Source organism: Canis lupus, chromosome 2, assembly GCF_011100685.1.
Source record: "Canis lupus familiaris isolate Mischka breed German Shepherd chromosome 2, alternate assembly UU_Cfam_GSD_1.0, whole genome shotgun sequence".
NCBI lineage: Eukaryota > Metazoa > Chordata > Mammalia > Carnivora > Canidae > Canis > Canis lupus.
In genome coordinates this window covers 72,908,825-72,930,542 of record NC_049223.1, presented here as the reverse complement: position 1 = coordinate 72,930,542, position 21,718 = coordinate 72,908,825, and the positions used below count along the sequence as shown (strand labels likewise).

At 54.6% G+C, this 21,718-nt stretch overlaps 1 protein-coding gene and 1 long non-coding RNA gene across 12 annotated transcripts in view; one reads left to right on the top strand and one right to left on the bottom strand.

Annotated features, from left to right (window-relative positions):
* Positions 1-21,718, top strand: part of RPS6KA1 (ribosomal protein S6 kinase A1) — a 36,723-nt gene that overhangs the window by 303 nt on the left and 14,702 nt on the right. Inside the window, exons 1-13 of one of the 6 annotated variants that reach the window (XM_038531451.1) lie at positions 1,049-1,126; positions 6,093-6,137; positions 14,678-14,794; positions 15,049-15,130; positions 15,337-15,417; positions 15,593-15,672; positions 16,748-16,854; positions 17,954-17,991; positions 18,338-18,480; positions 18,870-18,940; positions 19,257-19,345; positions 20,353-20,417; positions 20,675-20,777. In XM_038531451.1, coding sequence (XP_038387379.1) covers positions 1,064-1,126; positions 6,093-6,137; positions 14,678-14,794; positions 15,049-15,130; positions 15,337-15,417; positions 15,593-15,672; positions 16,748-16,854; positions 17,954-17,991; positions 18,338-18,480; positions 18,870-18,940; positions 19,257-19,345; positions 20,353-20,417; positions 20,675-20,777 — 1,084 coding nt within the window. In that variant the 5' untranslated portion in view covers positions 1,049-1,063. Of the gene's footprint in view, positions 1-1,048; positions 1,127-3,620; positions 3,690-6,092; positions 6,138-11,864; positions 12,009-13,647; positions 13,869-14,677; positions 14,795-15,048; positions 15,131-15,336; positions 15,418-15,592; positions 15,673-16,747; positions 16,855-17,953; positions 17,992-18,337; positions 18,481-18,869; positions 18,941-19,256; positions 19,346-20,352; positions 20,418-20,674; positions 20,778-21,718 lie in introns of those variants that run through there. The other 5 variants (XM_038531452.1, XM_038531450.1, XM_038531454.1 and 2 more) reach the window with 5 other exon arrangements.
* On the bottom strand, positions 6,345-21,576 carry LOC102157349. Of its 6 annotated transcripts, XR_005355936.1 has the most exons (5): positions 14,658-17,289; positions 12,898-12,952; positions 12,419-12,562; positions 7,186-7,259; positions 6,348-6,735 (listed from the first exon to the last, which is right to left on the bottom strand). It is a non-coding gene; the product is annotated as an uncharacterized LOC102157349 (long non-coding RNA). The 6 variants fall into 6 exon arrangements; XR_005355934.1 differs by having other exon boundaries at positions 6,345-6,735; positions 12,419-12,952; XR_005355935.1 differs by lacking the exon at positions 14,658-17,289 and having other exon boundaries at positions 6,349-6,735; positions 12,898-14,636.

Sequence of the window (21,718 nt, the reverse complement as noted above, 5' to 3'; positions counted from 1 at the left end):
GCGTGCGTGAGGGACAGTTCCGCCAAGCGCCCAGGACCCCCTTAGCTCGGAGAGGGGGGTCCCGCGGGGCGCTGGGATCTGGCTGGTCTCGCCCCACACACCTACGACCTGTACCGGGAGCTGTCGGAGCGTCCTCTGTCAGCGCAGATGGGCAGGGCTGCGGTGCCAGATGTCTGGGATTCTACAGGAGACAAGGGTCATGGGAACCCCACGTCTCCTTGACGTCTCCCAGCGCCTTACCCCGAGAGCTCCCCGCTTCTCTGTTGCTGACCCTAGCAGGATTACCCCTCTCGGCACTTGGCAGTTGTGGAATATGGGGTGACACCACCCGTCTAGGGCTGAAACTCTTGGTTTTCCTTGCCCCAGGGCTAGGGCCAGAGGATACCTGTGTCCCCTACCCTAGGCTGTGGAGAAGAGACAGGGGAAGAGCCCTTAGACCTTGTGAAGATTATCCCAGGAGACAGAGAGGACCTTGGTGCCTGCCTCCTTTCTTGTGAGCCCTCCCATAGGAAGGGTTGGGCCCCTGGGGCATTTGGCCTCTGCCACCTTGCCTCTCCCAGAAGCAGCTTCTGCCCTCTTCTGAGGATTCTGTGGTGCCAGGCCCTAGGATGCAGAAGGCCAGCTCTTCCTGTGCCCATTGACCCCCAGGGTCAAGGTCAAGAACCTGAACCAGCAGATTAGGAAAAGTTTCTCCTCAGCCTCGTGCTGGGAAGAAGGCAGATGAAACTCCAATTCTCCAGGGGTGTGTGTGGGGGGTATAGTGGGAGAGTGTGAAGACCTCAGTGAGCCCCGGGGGCCAAAGGTGGTTTTTCTCCTGGCTTGGTCCCTAGCCCCTGCCTACCTCCCCTCCTCTGCCTTCTCTTACCTGAGGCAACCGCCAAGTCCCCTGCCTCTCAGGGCCATAGGTTGGGATCAGAGGACCCTGGATCCCCAGCACCCAGGGTGTGCTACCCCTTTAAAGGGATGGTCATAGCTGACACTGGCTATTGGAGGGTGGGCGCGGCAGGATTAGGTAACCAACCTGAAGGTGCAATTTGGAGTAAATTGCTCTGGGATCCCTGCCATGGGGTTTTTACAGGCCCTGCACGACTCTCTCGGAGGTTCTCTCGCTGACTCACCCTCTGAGGTGAGGAACACTGCCCTCTGCAGTAACCCCCCCTCCTGCCACCTCCCGGCAGGCCTGGGGCATAAGGGCCTGGTTGGAGGGGCGCTCCGAGGTGGATTCCTTTGCCCTGGCATGCCCCTGTGACTTAGGCCTCCCTAGAGGAAGGTAGGCTGGAAGGACTTAACCCAAGGACTTACCTTGGGTTATACTGGTAGGAAGGGCAGACACCCTGGAGCTTGATTCCCAGCACAGGGCACTACTTCCTGCTTCCCTTTGGGGAGTCCTGGGGCAGGGGACCAGGTTTCAACAGGAAACTCAACTCAGTTTTGAATACTATTGCACCTGAATTCTGTGAGAGGAGAAGGCTAGTCCATTTCCTTGGATTGGGGGCGTCGTGATTTCTCAGAGCTTCACCTTGGAAACGCTGTGTGACCCTCAGCTGGTCCTTAGCCTCTCTGCATCTCTGTTCCTCCAGTGGCCAGTGCTGGGTTCTAGCTTCATGCTTCCTGGGCCTGAGAGGTGCAGAGCCCTGGGTACTGCTGCCTCTTCCCCCCTCCTCCACTCCATGGAAGTGCCAGGCGACTGGGTGTTATTGTTTGGGTAATAGGAGCCACGGGGCAGCCGGGGCCGCTGGTTGGGCTGTTCTCACCGGAGAACAGGGCCTCGCTGTTCTTAGCCCGGGTGATATGTAAGCGATACAGTAGCCTGACCCGCCAGTATGGGCGCTGCCACCGGCTCCTGGCTGGGGAGGAGGTAGGCAAGGGGCTGCTGGGGGCATTTGGCAGAGGCTTGGGATCTGGACTGCCCTGCCCTCCTCATGACGCTGCTGAAAATGGGCTGCTGGGAGGCAGGGCCTGGCCCAGGTGGAAGTGTGGGTGAGGACTCTGTCCAGGCCTTCCCTGGCCCTGCTGAAAGCAGTCACCTTCTCCTTAGCTCAGCCCTGCCATGTATAGAACTTTCCTATGTGCCACCTACCCTGCCTCACCTGTGTTACCTTATTAAAATAATTCTCAAAACAACTTCTCAAAGTAGGGATTATTGGGGTGCCTGGCTGGCTCAGTCAGTAAAGCATGCAACCCTTGATCTAAGGGTATTGAGTTCAAGCCCCATGTTAGGTGAGGAGCCTCTTTAAAAAAAAAGATTATTGGGGTGCCCGGGTGGCTCAATTGGTTAAGGATCTGCTCCGCCTCATGTCAGGATCTCAGGGTCCTGGGATGGAGTCCCACATTGGTCTCCCTGCTCACGGAGGATTCTCCTCCCCCTCTGCGCCTCCCCCACTCATGCTCTTCATCTCTCTCTCTCTGAAATAAAATCTTTTTTAAAAAGGGATTATTACCCCCATTTCGTATGGAACAGCTGAACTCAGGAGAACTGGCCTTTGAATTAACGTCAGAGACAGGGTAGGAGTCCAGATCTCACGCTGTCTTCTACTGAGTTGGGGGGTTGGGGCTCAAGGATGGGCAAAGGCTGGGATCAAACTGGCCCAGGTGGAAGGTACTCCAGGAGAGGCTCCGGATGTTGGCAGACTCTCCTTGTCTTGCAGGGCCTCTGTCCAGCCTTTTCGGAGGGCTGGTGGTGCCAGCCAGCCCTGGCACCTGGCCCCCAGCCTCCAGCAGTGTGCAGGGCTGCCAGTGCTGGGCTCTGACCCCAGCTCCTGGGGCTGCTTCCTGCCCATGAGGCACGTGCTGCCTTTGTCCATCTGCTGCCTGGCTTCTCCAGACGCTGCCCTGAGCCTCTCTTCTCAAGACAGAGCTGCTTGGGTGGGAAGGAAGAATGCCTTTTGGAATCCATCTCTGACCTCTGAGTAGGGGGCATGGTGGTCTGGGGGCTCTAGGCAGCTGTCCTATGAGCAGTGCTCTCTGAGGAAGAGCGAGAAGAGTGGGAGAGGCCAGAGGGCCCTTCCTATACCAGCCTTTTTAGACAAGGTCTTTCACTCAGTATTCTGTAAGGTCAGCATCATTGTCCCCTTGCATTCATTCATTTATTCATTCATTCAGCAAATATTTATTGAGTACTTATCATGTGACAAGTACTATGCCAAGCAGCAGTGCAGCTGTAAACAAGACAGACCCAGCTTCATGGTACAGATGAGAAAACTGAGGGTCAGAGACGTGATGGGATAGACCCAAGGTCAGAGTGCGTGGCCGGCAGAGCTGGGATTAGCAGCCATGTCTGTGGCCGCAGAACTGTGTTCTTTTGACCTTCCTGTCCAACAGTCAGGCCAGAGGGCACGTGGACCCTGCCTTCCCAAGACCCTCGCTCTGAGGGGATGCTCACCTATGGTCTCTTTACACTGGCAGTCCTTTCTTCAGGGTTGTGCCTCCCTTTCTAGAAACTTGTTGTGCATCAGCTCTTACAGGCATGCAGTTCCATGAGGATGGCACCCAGGCCAGAGACCCTGGGACTGGAGGCAGCCAAACGGCCTGTGGGGTCCCCTGAATCATCCACAATCCTGCTCAGTAAGCCCACACCTCTGGGTGCATCCAAGGCCTCCTCCCCTCCCTCACTGAGGACTTAGGCTTGCAGCCATATGACTTTGGGCTATGGCCCCGTGTCCCATCACCTGCTAGCTGAGGGACCTCAGGTAAGTCCCTTAGCTCTGAGCCTCATCTGAAAAATAGAAGTACTGAACCTCCCCTGGTCTTGCTCTCTTTGCTGAGCTGGGCTTTTGTGTGATAGTCTGTGTGCTGGACCATGAGCTGGGTGCTAGGGAAATGATGATGGACAAGCTTCTTTCTGAGTTAACCTGTGGTTTGGTCGGTGCTGTCAGGGCCCAGAGGAGGGAGGAGAAGACTTACGCTTTGTGAACAGAGGAGAAGATGTTGGAAGTGAGTCCTGAAAGAAGGCCAGAAGTTTGCCAAAGTGACAAGGCAGGAGGGGGGTTCTTGGTAGAAGGAGCCACCATATAGATGCTTGAGGATATGAAACAAGCTAGTCTGTTCAGGGTCCCAGGTCATGTGGTTAAGCTCAAGAATAGGACTCAGTATTAATAATGGCTATTGTTTGTGGACCAGTTGTGTGCCAGGTATAGATATTTATCGGTGCTATTTTCTTTGCTTCTTGTAGCCACTCAATGAGATACATTACTTTTATCTCCATTTCACTGATGAGGAAACTGGAGCCCTCCAGGAATGAAGTAACCCCAGGGTCATGCAGTGGTAGAAGCCAAAATTTGAACCCAGAAGGTCAGGTTCTAGAACCCACACCTTAATCACCTGTGTTGGGTAGTTGGGGGTGATGGCCTTAGATGCCAAACCAAGGAGCTGGGACTTTATTCTGAGGCAGTGGGACGCCATGGTAGGGTCTGGAGCCTAGTGCGTGGAAGATTCTCAGTAACGAGTGAGTGAGCGAGAGAGTTGATTACTCAATGCAAGAATCATGCAATTCTCAATGCAAGAATCACTCAATGCAAGTTGAGTTTTAGGAAGGATGCGGGCTCGGGGTGGGGAGGGGTGCTAGTATGCATGTAGGGTGTTGTGACCATCTGTAGGAATTATAGCAAGAGTCTAGAATGCTGGGTGAACTCTGGATATAAATGCATCATGTTCCCTATTGCTTGCTCCCCGGTCCTGATCAACCCAGCCCTCTCCGCAGGTTGCTGGGAGATGACAGCATGTATATGTATGTGTGTGTGGAGGGGCCTGCAGAACAATGCCCTCTGGGGAGGATTAGGGGCATTAAAGGGGCTCAGGGGGCAGGATGTGCTGCAAGCAGTAGGGAGGAGCTGCTCCAGGGGCAGGGAGATTATGTAATGGGCAGAGCACAGCTGTGCTTGCTTCTGCCAAGCAAAGCCACAGCTGCCCTGTGGACCCGGCCCCTGGCTCCAAAGTCCTGACCTGCCCTAGGCTGGGTCTTGCTAACTGTAGGAGCCTCTCTCTGCCTCACCACTCTTGCTGTGCTAGGAGGGGTGGGGACAGCTCCTTCCTTGCTTCCCAAGGCCTGGTTACTCACCTCATATCACACAGGAAAGGGATGGGCTGGGTTTGGTATACCCTTGAGGGCAAAGTGTAGGGGCTGGAAAAAGTAGGACTGCCTAGCAATGGGCCCCAGTGGCCGCCTCTCTACAGGTAGTTCCCCTGCTGAGGTGTGGGCTGCTCTTCCTCAGACCTTTTTATTGATTGATTGATTGACTGATTGCCTCCTGGGTATCAGAGACCAGATATTGAATATCCACTTGCCAGTTGAATGACCTTAGATGCCATCACTATGCCTCTCTGAGCCTCAGTCTCTTCTTCTGCCAAATGGGAACAGGGCCTACCTCTCAGGTCAGGAGGATTTAATGGTGCCACAGGTGTGAGGCACCGAGCCCAGTGCCTGACATGTGGCAGGGGCTCAGAAGAGAGCAGCTGTTAGCACCAAGTCCTAATCTCTGTCCTCCCCCTTTATTAGAAAGGGCAGGCCTCTGTGTCCCTGGGTGTGACCAGTGGCACGGTGAAGGAATGCAGGGGCACCGTGTGGCAGCAGCGGTTCTGCCTGGCAGGGGTAGGGGAGGAGTCCCAGAATAGAGCAAGGATAGGGCAGCCGCTATCTCCAGGCTGGACACTTGCCCAGACTTGGTCTCCTTACATCCCTGCACCAATTCTGGGAAGTGGGTGTAACTCTCCTCACATTACAGATTGGGAGACTGAGACTTCGTGCAGTTGATTAGTTGGCCCAGTTTGTGTCCAACAGAGCTGGGAGCCACATATGCCCTTTCCTTCTCACTGGGAAGAGGTGGCATTTGAGCTCAATCTTCAAAGACGAGGGGTTTGCTAGGCAGAGAGCTTGAGGGAGGGAAGATTGGGACATGCTGGTGAGGGGCTGTTGCAGGAGGGCTTGAGACCTGCGCTCCCACAGTGAAAGTGGAGGTGGAGGGCTCTGACCTATGTGGCCTCCCTAGCCATGGGGACAGTGACAAGGTGGGGGGCATTCTGGCAGGGTCTGTTTTTGCTCTGTCCCACCCTCCTAAGATCTGATAATGTCCCCCAATCTCCTTTCTCTTTTCCAGAATGGACAGGCCCCAGGGGAAGAAGCTGGATTGCAGCCATCTAAGGTGAGGACCAAAGCAGGCATCCTGAGCAAGGGACCATTTGCATGGCTGTGAAGGGGGAGGAGGGAGGCACCCAGCTCAGCCTTCCTCTCTGCTCCCACCAAATCCTCACGGTGACCCTGTGCACAGAGACCACTTGTTCCAGTTTTCCTATTTTTTTCTTTCTTTTTAAAAGATCTTATTTATTTACTTTTTAAAGATTTTATTTATTTATTGGAGAGAGTGTGCACAAACAGGGGGAGGGGCAGAGAGAGAGGGAGAAGCAGACTCCCCACTGAGCACAGAGCCCACCGACATGGAATCCATGCCTGGCAGAGATCACAACCTGAGCTGAAGTCAGCTGCTTAACCGACTGAGCCACCCAGGTGCCCCTACAGATTTTATTTTTTTAAGTAATCTAAACACCAATTGTGAGGCTCCAACTTACATCCCCGGCATTGAGAGTTGCAGGCTCTACCGACTCAGCCAGCCAGGCGCCTCTCGACCTTCTTATTAGGCAAGGGGACTGTAGCCCGACAGGGTCAGGAGCAGAATCCAGGCTAGAACTCTGCTCATCACCCAGGCACTTCCTCGGTTTATTTCCTCATGGCAGCTGGACTAGCTGTAGGGAAAGGGCCGAAGGGGTGATGGGAGAGGCTCAGGTCAGCTGGGCTTGACGAGGCCCTGGAATCTTCTGGGTCTAACCAGGGCCCAGTGCCTGGCATGTGGCACTCTGGCCTATTCTCGGGGTTCCCACCTCCTAGCCCTAGACTGGTTCCCTCAGCCCTACCGTCTTTGCTTTCCTTGGGTGCCTCCCTTGAGCCATTCTCAGGCCCTGTTGTTGGTTTTGTGTGTTGACAAAAGCACCAGGGGCTGGGTGACAGTCAGGTGACCTTGGGTGGGTCTTTTGTTCCTTATGGGCCTGGGCTTTCTCATCTCTCCCTTGGGAAAGGCCACGCCCAGTTTTCAGAATCTGTGAGGCCCCAGAGCTGCTGACCACAGGGTGGGGGGCTCGGGAAGCTGCCTAGGAAGGACAGGACGGGGGTTCTTGGGTTCTGGCTGTAGAGCCGACCTGCATTCGAGTCCTGGCTCCATCCTCACTATTTGGCCAGAGGTGTTCTCCCTTCTGAGTCTCAGCTTCCTCATCTGTAAAAGGAGGATGACAATGCCTACGTCACAGGAGTGATGCAAAGGACAGAGGAGGTAGTCACTGCCTGGCACGCAGTACGTCAGCACCAGCAATATGAAGACCCTGGTGTGTTACTCTGCTTCAGTTCATTCCGTAGCCATACCTGCTAGACCTGGGTCAGCCTGGGCACTGGACTTGCCATAAACTTGACCTTTGAAATAGACCCAGGGCTAGTCCTGATGTTTGCCTTGTCTCTGCTTCCTAAGATAAGGGAGCTAAGTTGGCTGGGCAGGGCAAGGTGAGATAAGTAGGCTCCTACCCCTCTTCTGATGGTTACTTTGGCCACCTTGGCCAACAGAGGCCAGACCAGGTGGTAGAGACTGGGTCCCTTGGTTTGTCTGGGCCCCTTGTCTGGAGAATCTCCTTCCACAAAGTAGCTGCCTCTAGTTGCCTAGTAACAAAATGAAGGGACTCAAGGAAAAGCCAGGATGTTCACATCTTGGGGTTCAAGTTCTGGGGGTTGCAGAGGAACTTACAGCTTTGAGAGAGCAGGTGATAAGTATAGCTTCTCACCTCAGGGGCTAGAGAGGATTGCTCGGAAAGGGCAGGAGCTTACTGAGGCAGTAAGATCAAACCTACATTTGATCTCAAGCCTATGACCCCTGCTCTTGAGCAGAAGACCCTGGGATGGGAAGGGACATAAGGCTGGAGATCGATGGGCTAGGAGAGCCTTGAATGCCACATTAAGGAAGAGAAAGAGCTTAACCCTTACCGGGGACCACACCAGGAGCTTTGCGTTTAGTTTTCACAACACTGCTGATGTAGAGATTGTTACTATTCCTATTTTACAGATGAGATCATTGAGGTCCAAGGTCACATAGCTGGTGAGCAATGGAGTCAAGTCTTGCTTGACCACAGACACATACTTCTCCCAGACTAGAGAACACTGTGTGCTGCAGAGGGGGAGTATTGGGTCCCTGTGACCCCAGGTTGCACCATTTCTAGACACCTGTTTATCTATCTTTTCTGTTGCCCCCAGAACCTCACAGTATCCCCGGTGCCTATTTCAGGACTCAGCACACCAGGGGGCGCTCAGCCTGTGTCAGGACCTCATCGCTTTGTACAGTGGAATGAGCCTGGGGGCAAGGCCAGTTTATCCTTTGCTTTATCAGACTTTTGGTGTACCTTTCTATGGCACTGGGGGATCCTAAAATGAAGTCAGTACCCCCAGCCTCAGGTCACTCTCAGGCTTGAGGAGAGGGTGGAGGCAGGAAAGCTGTGTGGTGGGTGCTGTGATGGAGGAGAACATGACTATGGGCACAGAGAATCTCCATTCTGTGCCAGACCCCATATTGGGCAGAGAAATATATCACTTCCCAGGTGCCCCCCGTTTCTCCCGGTGACATGATAGGATGAGCATGTCCGGGGGAACTCAGCCAGGGGCATCTGCGCTCAAGGCTGAGCATGGACCAGATGGATGGTTACTGCTCTGTGTGGCAGAGGAAGAAGCGTTGTGGTGTGCTATAGGGCACCAGGCCACCTTCCCTGCAGAAGTGGCATTTGGCTAGGCCTCAAAAGGCAGGATTTGGCAGCCCCAGAGAGAAGTGGGCCTTCCGGGTGGAGAAGAGACAGGGAGGGGCACTTGGGAGTCAGGCATTATAAATGAGTTCAGAATCCCGCCCCATTCATTCTCATTTGCTGTAGAACCTTGGGCAGGTGCTTTGCTCCTCAGGTTCAGATGCTTTTCCTGTAAAAGAAGACTAGGGTCTGCCCCTCAGGGCCACCCGGAGGAGGGAATGTGATATGTATAAATTAAACAGTCCCACAAAGTTTGGTGTGGTTTTTTTTTTTTTTTTTTTTTTTTTTAATTTTATGTTTAAGTAATCTCTATACCCAGTGTGGAGCTCAAACTCACAATCCCGAAACCAAGAGTTGTCTGCTCCACTGACTGAGCCAGCCAGGCATATTACCCAAGTTTGGTGTTTAATGCTTGCTTATTTTATTCATTTTAGGCAGAAAGGAGCATTTGGGTTTTAGCAGCCATAGTATAGGCTGCGGTCTAGGGCAGGAGCTCCCCAGATACCTTCAGCACCCTAGCACACCTGGTGTCCTCAGACATCCTGGGGTTCCACTCACCCCCCTCCCTCCATGAGGATAGACCAGGCACCCCAGGCCCCATCCCCCGGCTATCTCCGGAGCTGGACCCCTTTGAAGCGCCTGCAGGTCTATTTTGAGAGCTGAGCGTCTCCCCCCTCCCCTCCTCTCTTCCTGTTTATGAAACCGTGATCCATCCCGGATCCCTCATACTCCCCTGGCTGAAGCACAAGCAGGATGTGACTATGGACTTCGGGGAGCCTTGGAAGCCTCAGGTGTTGGGGGGAACTTCCCTTGGACTGGCCAGGGTAGGCTGGCCCACCCTCCCCAGCCTTGGGGCCATGTGGCTGGGCCGTGTCCCCTTAGCCTGTCCAGAGGAGACTCAGCAGCAATAAGGTTGCCCATCCCATCCAGGGAGAAGTCCTGTTTACAATATCCCGTTGTCTCTGTGGCCCATTTTACTTGTAGCAACAACTTTCCGAGGGTGGAATATTTAGTTTTAACCTCTGTTTTACAGACTGGGAAATTGAGGCTCAGGCAGGGAAGGAAGTTTGCCTGGGAGCACTCAGCTAGTGAATGGACACTTCTTAACTTCCTACCCTGCACTCCTGGCCTCAGCCTCTTCTTCATGCTGGTTTCTCTCTCCATAAATTGTTTTTTTGCCCCTCCTTTCTTCCTGGCCAACTCCTGTCCATCCTCAGGGTTCAGCTGAACTGTCCTCTTTCTGGAAGCTACTGCCTCTGGGCGCCCATAGCTCCGTCACAGCCACTTGTGTTTTGTTATCATGTGTTTTCAGGAGCTGCCTGAGAGGAAGAGCCTGAGTCTTAACCTGTGCGCCTCCTAGTGTTGGCTCCTTCGGGCTTGGGGACACAGAGCAGGGGCCAGTTAGTTGTGGGGGACGTCCAAAGGGGAACAGGTTCTCCTGGAGGGCGGAAGGTGGTAATGAAGCACTGGCGTGTAGGCTTTGGAAGCAAACACTCCTTGATTTTGCTTTAGATGTCCCCTTTTCTAGCCACGTGGCCTTGAGCAAGTCACTTTATCTCTGAGTCTGGTTTTCCTGTCTCTGAAATGGAATGACAGTGTCTCGAAGCTAAGTCACAGGGCCTGCCAGAACTCACGCCAGTTGAGGTTGAAGGAAAGAATGGCCTTGCGCAATACATGCTTGGTTTATAAGGGGCACAGTTCTCATGGTCACTCGTGCCAGTCCTGGCTGAGGGCAGCAGGGATGCCCGGGACCCACGGGCCTCTGCTCACCTGCCCAGGGGGGGCACACTAGGAGACATCTCAGGGGCAACCTGTCCCACCAGAGGGAGCAGGCCTGGGAGGCCCTGCATATACTGCCAGCTGGGGAAGGGGCTGTCGGTGTCCGTTACAGCCGAGACTGGCAGCTGGGCTTGGGCTGCAGCTGGTAGAGGGAGGGCCAGGGTGGGGGGACCCTAGGGACCAGGGATCAGGCTGGGGGGCTCTGGGCTTCTCTCCCAGCTGCCTTGTGGGAGGAAGTAAATAAGAGGAAGTATCTATAAGGGAGAATAGGGCAGGACCAAGGGATGTGGTCTGGTGCCTGTCCTCCCCCACTCTTGCCACCAGAGGCCTCACAGCCCCAGCACATACCCTCGGTGAAGGCAGTTCTGAGCCCATTTCCTTCCTGTTGCCCCTTCCTGTACCCTGCTAGCTGCAGAGTCTTCCTTTGCTTCTGAGGGATTTGAGGATTTGTGGGGGGCCCAGCTGGCTCTGGACCAGAGAGCTTTAGGAACCCCCAAGCCCTCCTGCCTGCAGGAGCCAGGCGCAGTGAGTGGTCTGTCGAAGGTGGTGTTTTCACAACCGCCAGCAGGCCATCGTCAGACTATCGCTGCAGGCCCTTTGAGGACTGGAAGGGGAAGTCTCTGTGGACGTGGGGGCGTGTGTTTCCACATGTCTGTGGAAATGGTTTCCGATCATCAGCCTGTGTGTATTTGTGGGCGTGCCAGTTCCTGTGGGTGTACTGGTGTGACTGGTGCGGCGAGGCCACGTGGAAAGGGGCTGGGCCTGGTCAACTCCTGCCCCACCACTACCTGCTTCTCTCAGACTTCTGTGAGGTCCTTGCTAGGCCCTTTGGCCCCCTTCCCATCGCGGGGCCCACGACCGGCAGGCTTCCACAGGGCAGGGCCGGGTGTCATGGTGCCTGCTCTGTGGGCTGCCCTTTGGGGTTTGCATAGCCAAAGGAAGGTCACGATGGGGGGAAGGAGCTTCTGAACTCTGGGCTGGGACACTCAGAGACTGTGGCCTGGCTGACTTCTGCCCCACATTTTCTCAAGGGGATGTTTGCAGGTGCTGGGATGCCCAGTGTGTCACCACCTCATTATCTTGTGACTTTCATCCGTGTTCTAGTCTCCCCTCCTTAGGATCAGAGGAGGTGAGGAGGGCTCTCTCCTTGGGGTCCCCCTGGGGTCATGGGCTTGGGTCTATAATGTCCCCTCCTCAGCAGGGGAGCCTGACCCATCTTCTGTCCCTCCTCTCTGCAGAGGGGAAGTGAGAAGGAGGGGGTCAGGGACCCTGCCTTCTGGGCCAGGAAGGCTGAAAAAGCAGAAGTAGAGGAATAACGGGGCCCTTTGGCCACCGGCTTGAGCCCCACCATGCAGACCCCGGCAGATTTCCCCAGGGGTGAGAGAGACACACTCCCCTATCCCAGAAAGGTGAGCAGAGGGTTGGTCTGCCTCCAGCAATGTCTTGTCACCATGGCCTTGGGCAAGGAATGGGTTTGGGAGTGGCTCTGTCCCCTGGGGTTTCCGGGTGACTGCTTCTGTCCCCAGGGAGTGTTCTCAGACGCAGGCAAGCAGAGGCTCAAACCTCAGGGCGGGGTGGGCAAGGGTTGCTGTGTGGCCTTGGCTCACCTCAATCCCTATGTCCCACCCAGGGTTATGCTCAGGGGCCTGAAGAGCCTGTAGCTTCTTATGACTGTAGCTTTTGTGGCTCTCTGAGGTCCCCTGAAGATGGGGCCGTGTCTGTCGGGTCCTAGACCTAGAATGGGAAGTCCCTGGACTGATCCCGGTACTGAGGGAGGGGATGGGCTTGGATGGGCAGGGCATGGCTCTCGCTGACTTACCTGCTCACCCTTTCCTGGCACTTGAGGCCTGCTGACCCCATGCCAGGCAGTAACTAGGGGAAGGGTTTGAGTGTCACTGGCTCTGTCACTGGTCCATTCTCAGGCTGGGTGAGTCACGGTCCTCTGGCCCTTGGTTTCCTGTATCTGAAATGGGGATAACAGATTTGGGAAACCTGGATCAGAGTCAAAGCCATCAGACTGCATTCTCAGCCCACTGTGTTAGTCCTGGGGCCTCTCCAGGCCCTGGCATGGGATGAAACCTCAGAGGTGTGTCTGCCATGAATACTGGGCTGCTCTCTAAGATGCAGGATGTTTGCAGGTGATATCCCCTCACCTCTTCCCCCACCCCACCTCCCAGAAGACTAGCAAGAACCCAGAGCTCTGCCCTTGAGTTCCGGGCCTGGCTTTCTGTGCACTGGCCTGGGTATCTGTCAGTCTACTTGGGCCTTACTGACTGGCTTTCTCTTTCTGTGTCCCACCTGCCTCTGTTGTCGGGTTCCTGTCTCTTGCCACTTGATGAGTGCCTGTCTTCACCTGTTGGGTACATGTCACGTGTTGGGTGCCTGTTGGGTGGTGTCCCCTTCTGTCTCTGCCTGTTGAGTACATGTCCCCATCTGTCTCCACTTGTTGGATGCAAACCCCCATCTGCCTCTGCCTGTTGGGTCCCCATCTGTCTCTGCCTGTTGAGTTCACGTCCCCTTCTGTCTCTGCCTGTTGGATATATGCCCCATGCACCTCTACCTGTCAGGTATGAGTTCCCTCCTGCCTCTGTTTCGGTGGGTACATGTCCCCATCTGTCTCTGATCATTGGGTAAGTGTTCTTCCTACCTCCCTTTGCTGGGTATGTGTCCCTATCCATCCTTGCCTGGTGGGCATGTGTACCCTCCCACCTCTGCCTGTTGGATGCCTACCTTGGTCTGTCTTTACCTGTTGATGCCTGCCTCTATCTGTTGGGTGTCCCTCTTTATCTGCCTCTGCATGTTAGATGCCAGTCTTTGCCTGTTGGGTACCTGTCTCCCCCTCAGCAGCTGGAGTGGCATGGGGCTCTCCCTTTGTAGGCCCACAGGGAGGATGGGGGAAGGGGGAGGGCCGGAGGGCAGCACTCAGGCAACGGGGAGGGGGGCAAAAGAGAGGAAGGGAACGTGGTAAGATTGTAGGCCTGGAGCTGGGAAACCACAGGCCCTAAGTGATTGGCGGTGCTGAGCTGGGCCCAGCCCCCGCCCTCACCCTGCACATCCGCCTTGGGCCCGGCCACCTCGGAGGCAGCCCCGGACGCTGCCTGCTCCTGCCATGGTGCCTTGGCCCTGCCGGGCGAATGGAGCAGGATCCCAAGCCGCCCCGCCTGCGGCTCTGGGCCCTGCTCCCCTGGCTGCCCAGGAAGCAGCGGCCCAGGACCAGCCAGACCTCTTTGCCTGCCCCTGGCCCTGGCTCTGGCCCCAGGCGGGACTTGGTGAGTGTGCCCAGATGTGTGGTCCTGGCCCAGCTGTGGTCCTTGGAGCAGGTGCCTGGGCAGCTAGTTTGGCCTTAGTTGGCTTCCGGCTCTCCTAGCCCAGGCCTGGCCCTACTGGACAACTGGACCCTGCCCAGACTTGCTTCCTGGGGAAGTGAGGAAGCACTTCAGGGCTCCAGGGCAATCCCGGCAGATTGGAGGGAGGGCAGAAGGGTCCTAGAACAACTAGGACCAGCAACGGATTTTTAGAAAACTCCTAGAAGGAAGTTTCAAAGAGTGGATCATGGAGTCTCGGCCTTAGCTCCTGTCCACCCCTGACTGGCACTTACTGGGTTGGTGGGGGTGGTCTCTAGTGACTCTTGAGTGTCTGTGCATCTGAGCACTGTCCTTCTGGCCAAGGATCCTCTCATCCATTCTGACCCGGAACAAAAGCCTGGCTCTACCTCCCCGGTATGAGAATACACACTACTTCCTATTGTGGCAAAACTAACACCTTTGCAGCAGGGGGAGGGGAGTCCCACAGGCAGGACCTGGGCTGTGCCTGGGTATCCCTTTGGGTCTCACCAGGTCAGAGCAGCAGGGGCAGTAGGAGCAGTGCCTCCCCCTGACTCAGCACCTTGGTAGTTTGACCATCCCTGGCCCTTGAGGCCCTTTTGGTATTGATGAACCAGCAGGCTGGCCCCATCAGTATGGCCATCTGGTATGGCTAACAGGGCCCTGCCTCCAGGAGGAGTAGGCTAGGATGGGGACCATATTCCCTGCTCACCTGGATGGGACAACCATACTCACCAGCTCTGTTCCTCCATCAGGATGAGGGCGTCCTAAAGGAGATCTCCATCACGCACCATGTCAAGGCTGGCTCTGAGAAGGCCGACCCATCCCATTTTGAGCTGCTCAAGGTTCTGGGCCAGGGATCCTTTGGCAAAGTGAGTCCTGAGCCCAAACTGGGAGGGCAACTCATGTCAGAGGTGGGGGTTAGGGGTCACTTTGGGGTTCAGGATCAGAGGGCAAGGGTTGATGGGTCTGAGGGGAGGGCAGGAGGTCACTCTGGTACCCAGGGAGGCCCGAAGGTCAACCTAGGACTCTGGAAAATTAGAGGTCAACCTAGGACCCAGAGGATAGGAGCTGATAGGCTTAGTCCCCTCCCCAATTTCTCTGCTTTTTCCCATTGCCTTCTCAGGTCTTCCTAGTGCGGAAAATCACCCGACCTGATAGTGGGCACCTGTATGCCATGAAGGTACTAAAGAAGGCAACGCTGAAAGGTGAGTGAAGGTCACCTCCCCAAGCAGAGCCGAACTGGGCACAGGAGATGGGACTAGTGGGATGGGCAGGGTGCCAAGGGCTCTACTCTGGGCACTGCCGTGAGATGGGAGGGACACATGAAAGAGAGAGCCCTTCTTGGCCAGGGCTTGGGGATGACTGTTTTGAGGGGCTAGATTATCTGTGACTGCGTTTCTCTTCTGGCCAGTGCGTGACCGCGTTCGGACCAAGATGGAGAGAGACATCCTAGCAGATGTGAACCACCCATTTGTGGTGAAGCTGCACTATGGTGAGATCACAGACCCTACTTGAACTCCCACCCGACCTACCAGCCTTTGCCCTTGCCTGTGGGCTACTACCTTTCCCCTAGGTCACCCCTACCCCAGCAGACAAAGGGAGCTTAGGGTAGAGGGGCAGGGCCCAGGGCCCAGCTGGCTCCACCATTGCCTTTTCCCTCTCCCCAGCCTTCCAGACGGAGGGAAAGCTCTATCTTATCCTGGACTTCCTGCGTGGTGGAGACCTCTTTACCCGGCTCTCTAAAGAGGTAAGCTGACACTTGACTGCCATTGGGCCCCGGATTGGAGCTGGAGGGACAACGAGACCTCTTGTCCCAGGGCTCAGTGAAGAACATGTCCAGTGTGGCTTGGACTTGGGACCACTCAGGCTTGCCCCGCAGACCCGACCTAGGAACCCACTCTGGGACAGAGCGTACACCCTGGCAAAGCCTCAGAGTTTCTCCCAGGATGGAGGAGGAGGATCAGGCCATGGTTCTGATGCCACTCTGATTCCCAGGAGCTGAGGGTTCTTTCACCTCTGTACCTCCATTCTTCCGAGGTTGCCCTAGGCAGGGCTGTGAGGATGGGAAGAAATCCAAATCTGCCCAGAAATTTAGATATTTTAACATTATGTCCCATGTGTTAACCAAAAGGATTTTAACTGACATAAAAGAATTTGAGCCAGATATTAAAATGGGACCATTAATATAAGTCAAACTTGAGAAGAGAAACACGCTTTTAAAAAAATTTAAATGTTATTTTAGTGTTTGAATAGGTAATACGTTTACATGATTGAAAATAAAAATATTGAGAAGTCTTCCTCCCACCCCATCCCTCTATGCCCCCATAGGTAAACATTTTTATTGATTTCTTGGTTAAGTGCCCCAGGTTTCTTTAGTAATACAAACCATTCTGATACATGTTCTGAATTCCAACCCCCATTTCCTTACAAAAAGTACTACCCTGTATATACTGTTCTGCATCTTGCCTTGTTCGAGATGATGTATCTTAGAGATCAATCCATATCAGAACATGGAGAGACTCCTTGTCCTAGTTTATGGCTGCATAGCACTCCATCATGCACGGGAGAGACAATATATTCCAGTCTTCTGCTCAACCGTTGGGCTCTTTCCAACCCTTTTGCTATTTCCAAGCAGTGTCACAGTGAGTGACTCGTATATTAGTCATTTCATACTCACATGCCTTCATAAAGAGAAGAGTGTATGGCACTGGGGTGTCTAAGGGTCTTCCCCAAGGAAGGACCAGGAAACTGCTAACTGTCCACTCCCCTTGCTCCTGAGCAAGAGGCACTCCCAGCTGATGCCAACCTCTTGCCTGTCATAGGTTATGTTCACAGAGGAGGATGTGAAGTTTTACCTGGCTGAGCTGGCTTTGGGCCTGGACCACCTGCACAGCTTGGGCATCATTTATAGAGACCTCAAGCCTGAAAAGTGAGTAAGGCCCAGGCCCCATACCAGCCTTCCTAGGGAGTACAGAGTCAGGCCCTGGGGTCTCTCCTGACAGGGGTAGGTGTACCTCTCTCCAACAAAGTCTCCCCCTCTGTGGCTTCCCCATGATATATGGGTGGAGCAGGGTGGTAGTGGCAGCAGGCTCCCCTTGGGGGGCTGGCTAATTACCAGTGTTGCCGTTGACCAGGCCTAGATATCTCCATGCAGGTTTTTTGCTATTCCAGTGTGATGTCTGAGATGCCACCACTAAAGGTCTTTCCTTGATATGGTCCTCTTTAGAATTTTCCTTAATATCTAAATATCCTCTGGACACCTGGGTGGCTCAGTTGGTTAAGCAGCTGTCTTCAGGGGATCCCTGAAGCAGCGTGATCCTGGAGACCCGGGATCGAGTTCCGCATCAGGCTCCCTGCATGGAGCCTGCTTCTCCCTCTGCCTATGTCTCTGCCTCTCTCTCGCTCTCTCTCTCTGTGTGTGTCTCACATGAATAAATAAATAAAATCTTAAAAAAAAAAAAAAAAGCGGCTGCCTTCAGCTCAGGTCATGATCTCAGGGTCCTGGGATGGAGCCCTGCATCTCACTCCCTGCCTAGAGGAGAATCTGCTTCTCCCTCTGCCTCTCCCTCATGCGCTCTCTTTCTCTGAAGTAAATAAATAAAATATTTTAAAAAAATCTAAATATACTCAAATGATAACTTGAGGGGGAGCCAGGGGCAGGTGCTGGGATGGCTTGAGATCTAGCTTTAGAGTTAGGCAGATCTGAATTCAAATCTTGTCTCTACCACCTATTTCCTCTGTAACCATGTGGAGTAATTTAACTTCCCAGAGCTTTAGTTGCCCCATTGTTAAAATAGAGCCATAATAATCCCTACCTCATCCAGTTGTCCTAAGGATTAACAAAAAGGACAGGCAACATGTCTGCATGGCCCTGCATGGTACCACCACCCTGCTCCACCTGCCTCTCATCAGATGAATCTGGGTGGACTACTTTCTCTGGGCTAGGCCCAACCCCCCCAGCCCCTATGGTATCACCAGAACCCAAGGGGCCACCGCTGAAGGGCCTGACTCCCATCTCTCCATTACAGCATCCTTCTGGATGAGGAGGGCCACATAAAACTCACTGGTGAGTAGAGGGCCCCTGACCCTCCAGTCCTAGGGGAGGGTAGGATGGGCTCTTGATAGGCCTGGGCTGATGCTAGGAGATCCATTTTTCCTGAGAGTCTATGCCAGGCGCTTGGAAGCGGTCAAAAGCCCAGACGCTAGACCTGGGACAGCCTGGGTGTGAACCCTAGCTCCCCATTGTATAAACTTGAACAAGTCACCTAACCTCTCTGGGCCTTAGCTTCCTCCTGAGTGTCATGGGGTGCTGCCCTCAGTCCTGTGGCCAGGAGGGTTGGGTGTACAGGGGTTGGCAGCAAGGAAGGCCAGGGAGTTCCTACAGATGTGTTTTCTCATCCTCCTTGCCACAGACTTTGGCCTGAGCAAGGAGGCCATCGACCATGAGAAAAAAGCCTATTCCTTCTGTGGGACGGTGGAGTACATGGCCCCCGAGGTCGTCAACCGCCAGGGCCACACCCACAGTGCAGACTGGTGGTCCTATGGGGTGTTGATGGTGAGTGCCTGGATAGGGGTAAAGCATTCAGCCCATGCCTCGGGCCCCGGTTTTCTCATCTGTATAGTGAGGGAGGTGATAATCATTAAGACTTCCTCCTGTCTTCTCCCAGCCATGCTGCCCCACCCTCAGCCCAGCTTTAGTTTCCTTCCTTAGGAGGATTCTAGGCTGGGCCCCACGTGGACTGCCCACAACCTGGGATCTGGCCTCTCCTCAGCCTCAGAACTCTAGTCCTGCTTTTGGTGTTCTGCTTGACACAATTCTTGAACCAGGTGGACCTGCCATGGTCCAGCAAGAATCCTGGGAGTGGAGCTGAGTGGCCTGAGTGGGAAGAGGTGGGGGACATGGGAGACAGAAACCAGAGCCTAATAGACCCTTGTCCTTTGCAGTTTGAGATGCTGACAGGCTCCCTGCCCTTCCAGGGAAAGGACCGGAAGGAGACCATGACACTGATTCTGAAGTAAGCACCAGCCCTGTCCTGACACTTCAGGGTCTCCCCTGGTGCCTGGTCTCAGATTGAGGGCTGAAATAATACTCTGTACCTGCCTCCGATTTCCCCATTAATGAGATCCTCCTCTGGATTAAGCGTTACGCTTTCCAGAGCCCCCTTTTCATCCACCAGGGCCTGTGGGTGGGGAATCCCTGAAGTCTTTGGGAGGTGAGTTAGTGGATGGTTTGTCTGAATTGAGCTGGAAACTAGACCTGGACAGAGTGGGGAGGGGAGACAAGGCCTCTGGGGAGGGCTCAGCCCTGATGAGACCTGGGGGCTATTTTAGGGCGAAGCTAGGCATGCCCCAGTTTCTGAGCACAGAAGCCCAGAGCCTCCTGCGGGCCCTGTTCAAGCGGAATCCTGCCAACCGGCTTGGTAAGCAGCCCCAGCCCGGGAGGGGAGCGGGGTACAGCTGCAGTCTAGGCCACAGAGCCACATCTGGGGCTGAAAGGGGCTGAAAGGGGCCGTTGTCCTTTGTGTGGTCAGACAATGCTATGGGCCACCCTGCTTTCTGGCTCCATGTGTGGTGTTTGGGGCAGGGGGTGACCTGTGTGTAGGGGGAAGGCAGGAACTGAGTCATCCCCACTCCCCCTGGGGACAAGGACAGAGGCCCCCACACAGCTCCTTCGCCAAGGCTGCTGGCACAAGAGAAAGAGCATGAGCTCAGGAGTCAGGAGGCTCAGGTCCCAATCTTGGCCCCATGTCAAGTCCTCACTGCCCTGCATACAGCAGTCCTGCCATAAATATTTGTTGAACGAGTGCCATTTATGAGCTAAGTGACCCAAGGCAGTTGACTTCACCTCCCAGAGCCCCAGGTCCTTGTCTCCATGGGAGATGATACTTCATTTAGTCGAATCTGTTGACTAAATGAAGTTGCATGAACGTGCCTGGTGTGTAGTAGATGTCCAGTATGTCTTGTCCAGTATGGCTCCTTGGCTCCTAGGTTCCTCAGGACCATGACCAGCTTTATAAGGTCCAGTCCTGGTCCCTGGGGTTGAGTGAGAGTGTGCCTGGTGGTTGACAAGGACATGGGATAAGAACAATAGAAAGGATAAGAACAATAGAAAGGAAGCCTGGGCTGGGAGGGGGATGGGGGCCTCTGCAGATCTTAGAACAAGGCCAGTTTCTGTTCTTGGACAAGTTGCCTGACCTCTCTGGGCCTTTCTTTCTTCTATTAGCACATTGGAGCTTGATCATAAAGGTCTCTGAAAGTGAAAAATGCTGAGTGGACAGGAGGCCTTTGGGGTGATGGCTGGGTGGATTTGGGGCAGTAGACTGCTGCAGCCACTAGTCCCAGACCACAGCGAGGTCACACAGCAGACAGAATGGGTATGTGGGGGTGGACCATCCAGGGGCAAAACCCTCATCTGGGCTCTTTCCAGGCTCCGGCCCTGATGGGGCAGAAGAAATCAAGAGGCATGCCTTCTACTCTACCATTGATTGGAATGTGAGTGTGTCTATCCACCCTAGTCACCCAGTTAGGATTTTGCCTGTGGCGGGAGGCGGCTTGTACCAACAAGGGCTCCAGATGTGGAGCAGAGGCTGACGGCATGGCCTTAGAGGCAGGGCTGGCCTCCCAAGGGCCAGCAATTATGCCTCTACCTGCATGGCCTGTGCTCCAGGCCAGTGACCTTCTCCTGTGTGAGGCCCCTAGTGGGCTGTCAGGGGTGCCATGCTGACTGGAGTGCCCACCCCACCTTGCAGAAGCTATACCGTCGTGAGATCAAGCCACCCTTCAAGCCGGCTGTGGCACAACCTGATGACACCTTCTACTTTGACACTGAGTTCACCTCCCGCACACCCAAGGGTGCGTCTGTTGTCTGGTTTGTGCTTGGGCTGGCACAGGAGGGAAGGAGGGAGTCAGAGGCTCTCTGGGATGTAGGGGTGGGTGATCAGGGACTCTAGTCAGCCCAGGTGTGTGGGCAGACTGGAGTGTAGGTCTCTGACTCTTTGTCCCCATCTCAGTCTGCCTGACTCTCCCACTCCAGGGCTCTATGGGTCTCTTTGTATCTGGGTGAGGGGGTGGGGGAGTGGGTGGTTAAGGCCACAATAGAAAAGTCAGGCCCCCTGCCCCGGGCATCTTCCAGCCCACTGGGAAGACCAAACACATCAGGCTCACATTCACGTCAGGGCTAAAGAATCTGGCCCAGCAAAAACATGAGGTGGAGACAGTCTGGCAGAGTAGAGGTGACAGCACCCACAGGTCAGGGGCCAGTGTGAGAATTGCCTTTGGCTGCTCTGATCACTGGACCTCCGTGTACTCATCTAGAACATGGGCTCAGCCACAGACTCCCTTAGGCCCTGGGGTTACTGCAAGAAGCCAAAGAGGGGGCTTCTGGGAGTTTGATAATCCCAATATTTTGGTCAGATATTGTAGGGTAGTGTTAGCTCTGAAAGAATTCCCAGGTGGATGGGTTTTAGCAGAGGGGGTGCTCTTCTCACTGTGGCTTGCATGTCTCTGATGACAAGGAGCTTAGCACTTCTCCAACAGTTTGTCCCATCTTGATTAACTTACCTGACGAGTATGTACCAGGTTCCTACTGTGTGCCAGTGATCAGCCGGGGGATGAGGAGGGCCCTGCCTTCATATGGCTCAGACTGTAGCTGGGGTGGAGACATGAAAACTACTGGGCATTGTGACAAACACAGCTTCATAGAAATGAGCTGGGGGAGCAGCCTCAGGCAGAGTTTCTCAGAGCTGAGTGTGACAGCTGAGCCTTGAAGGAAGGGTGAGCAGTGGAGTACCTGG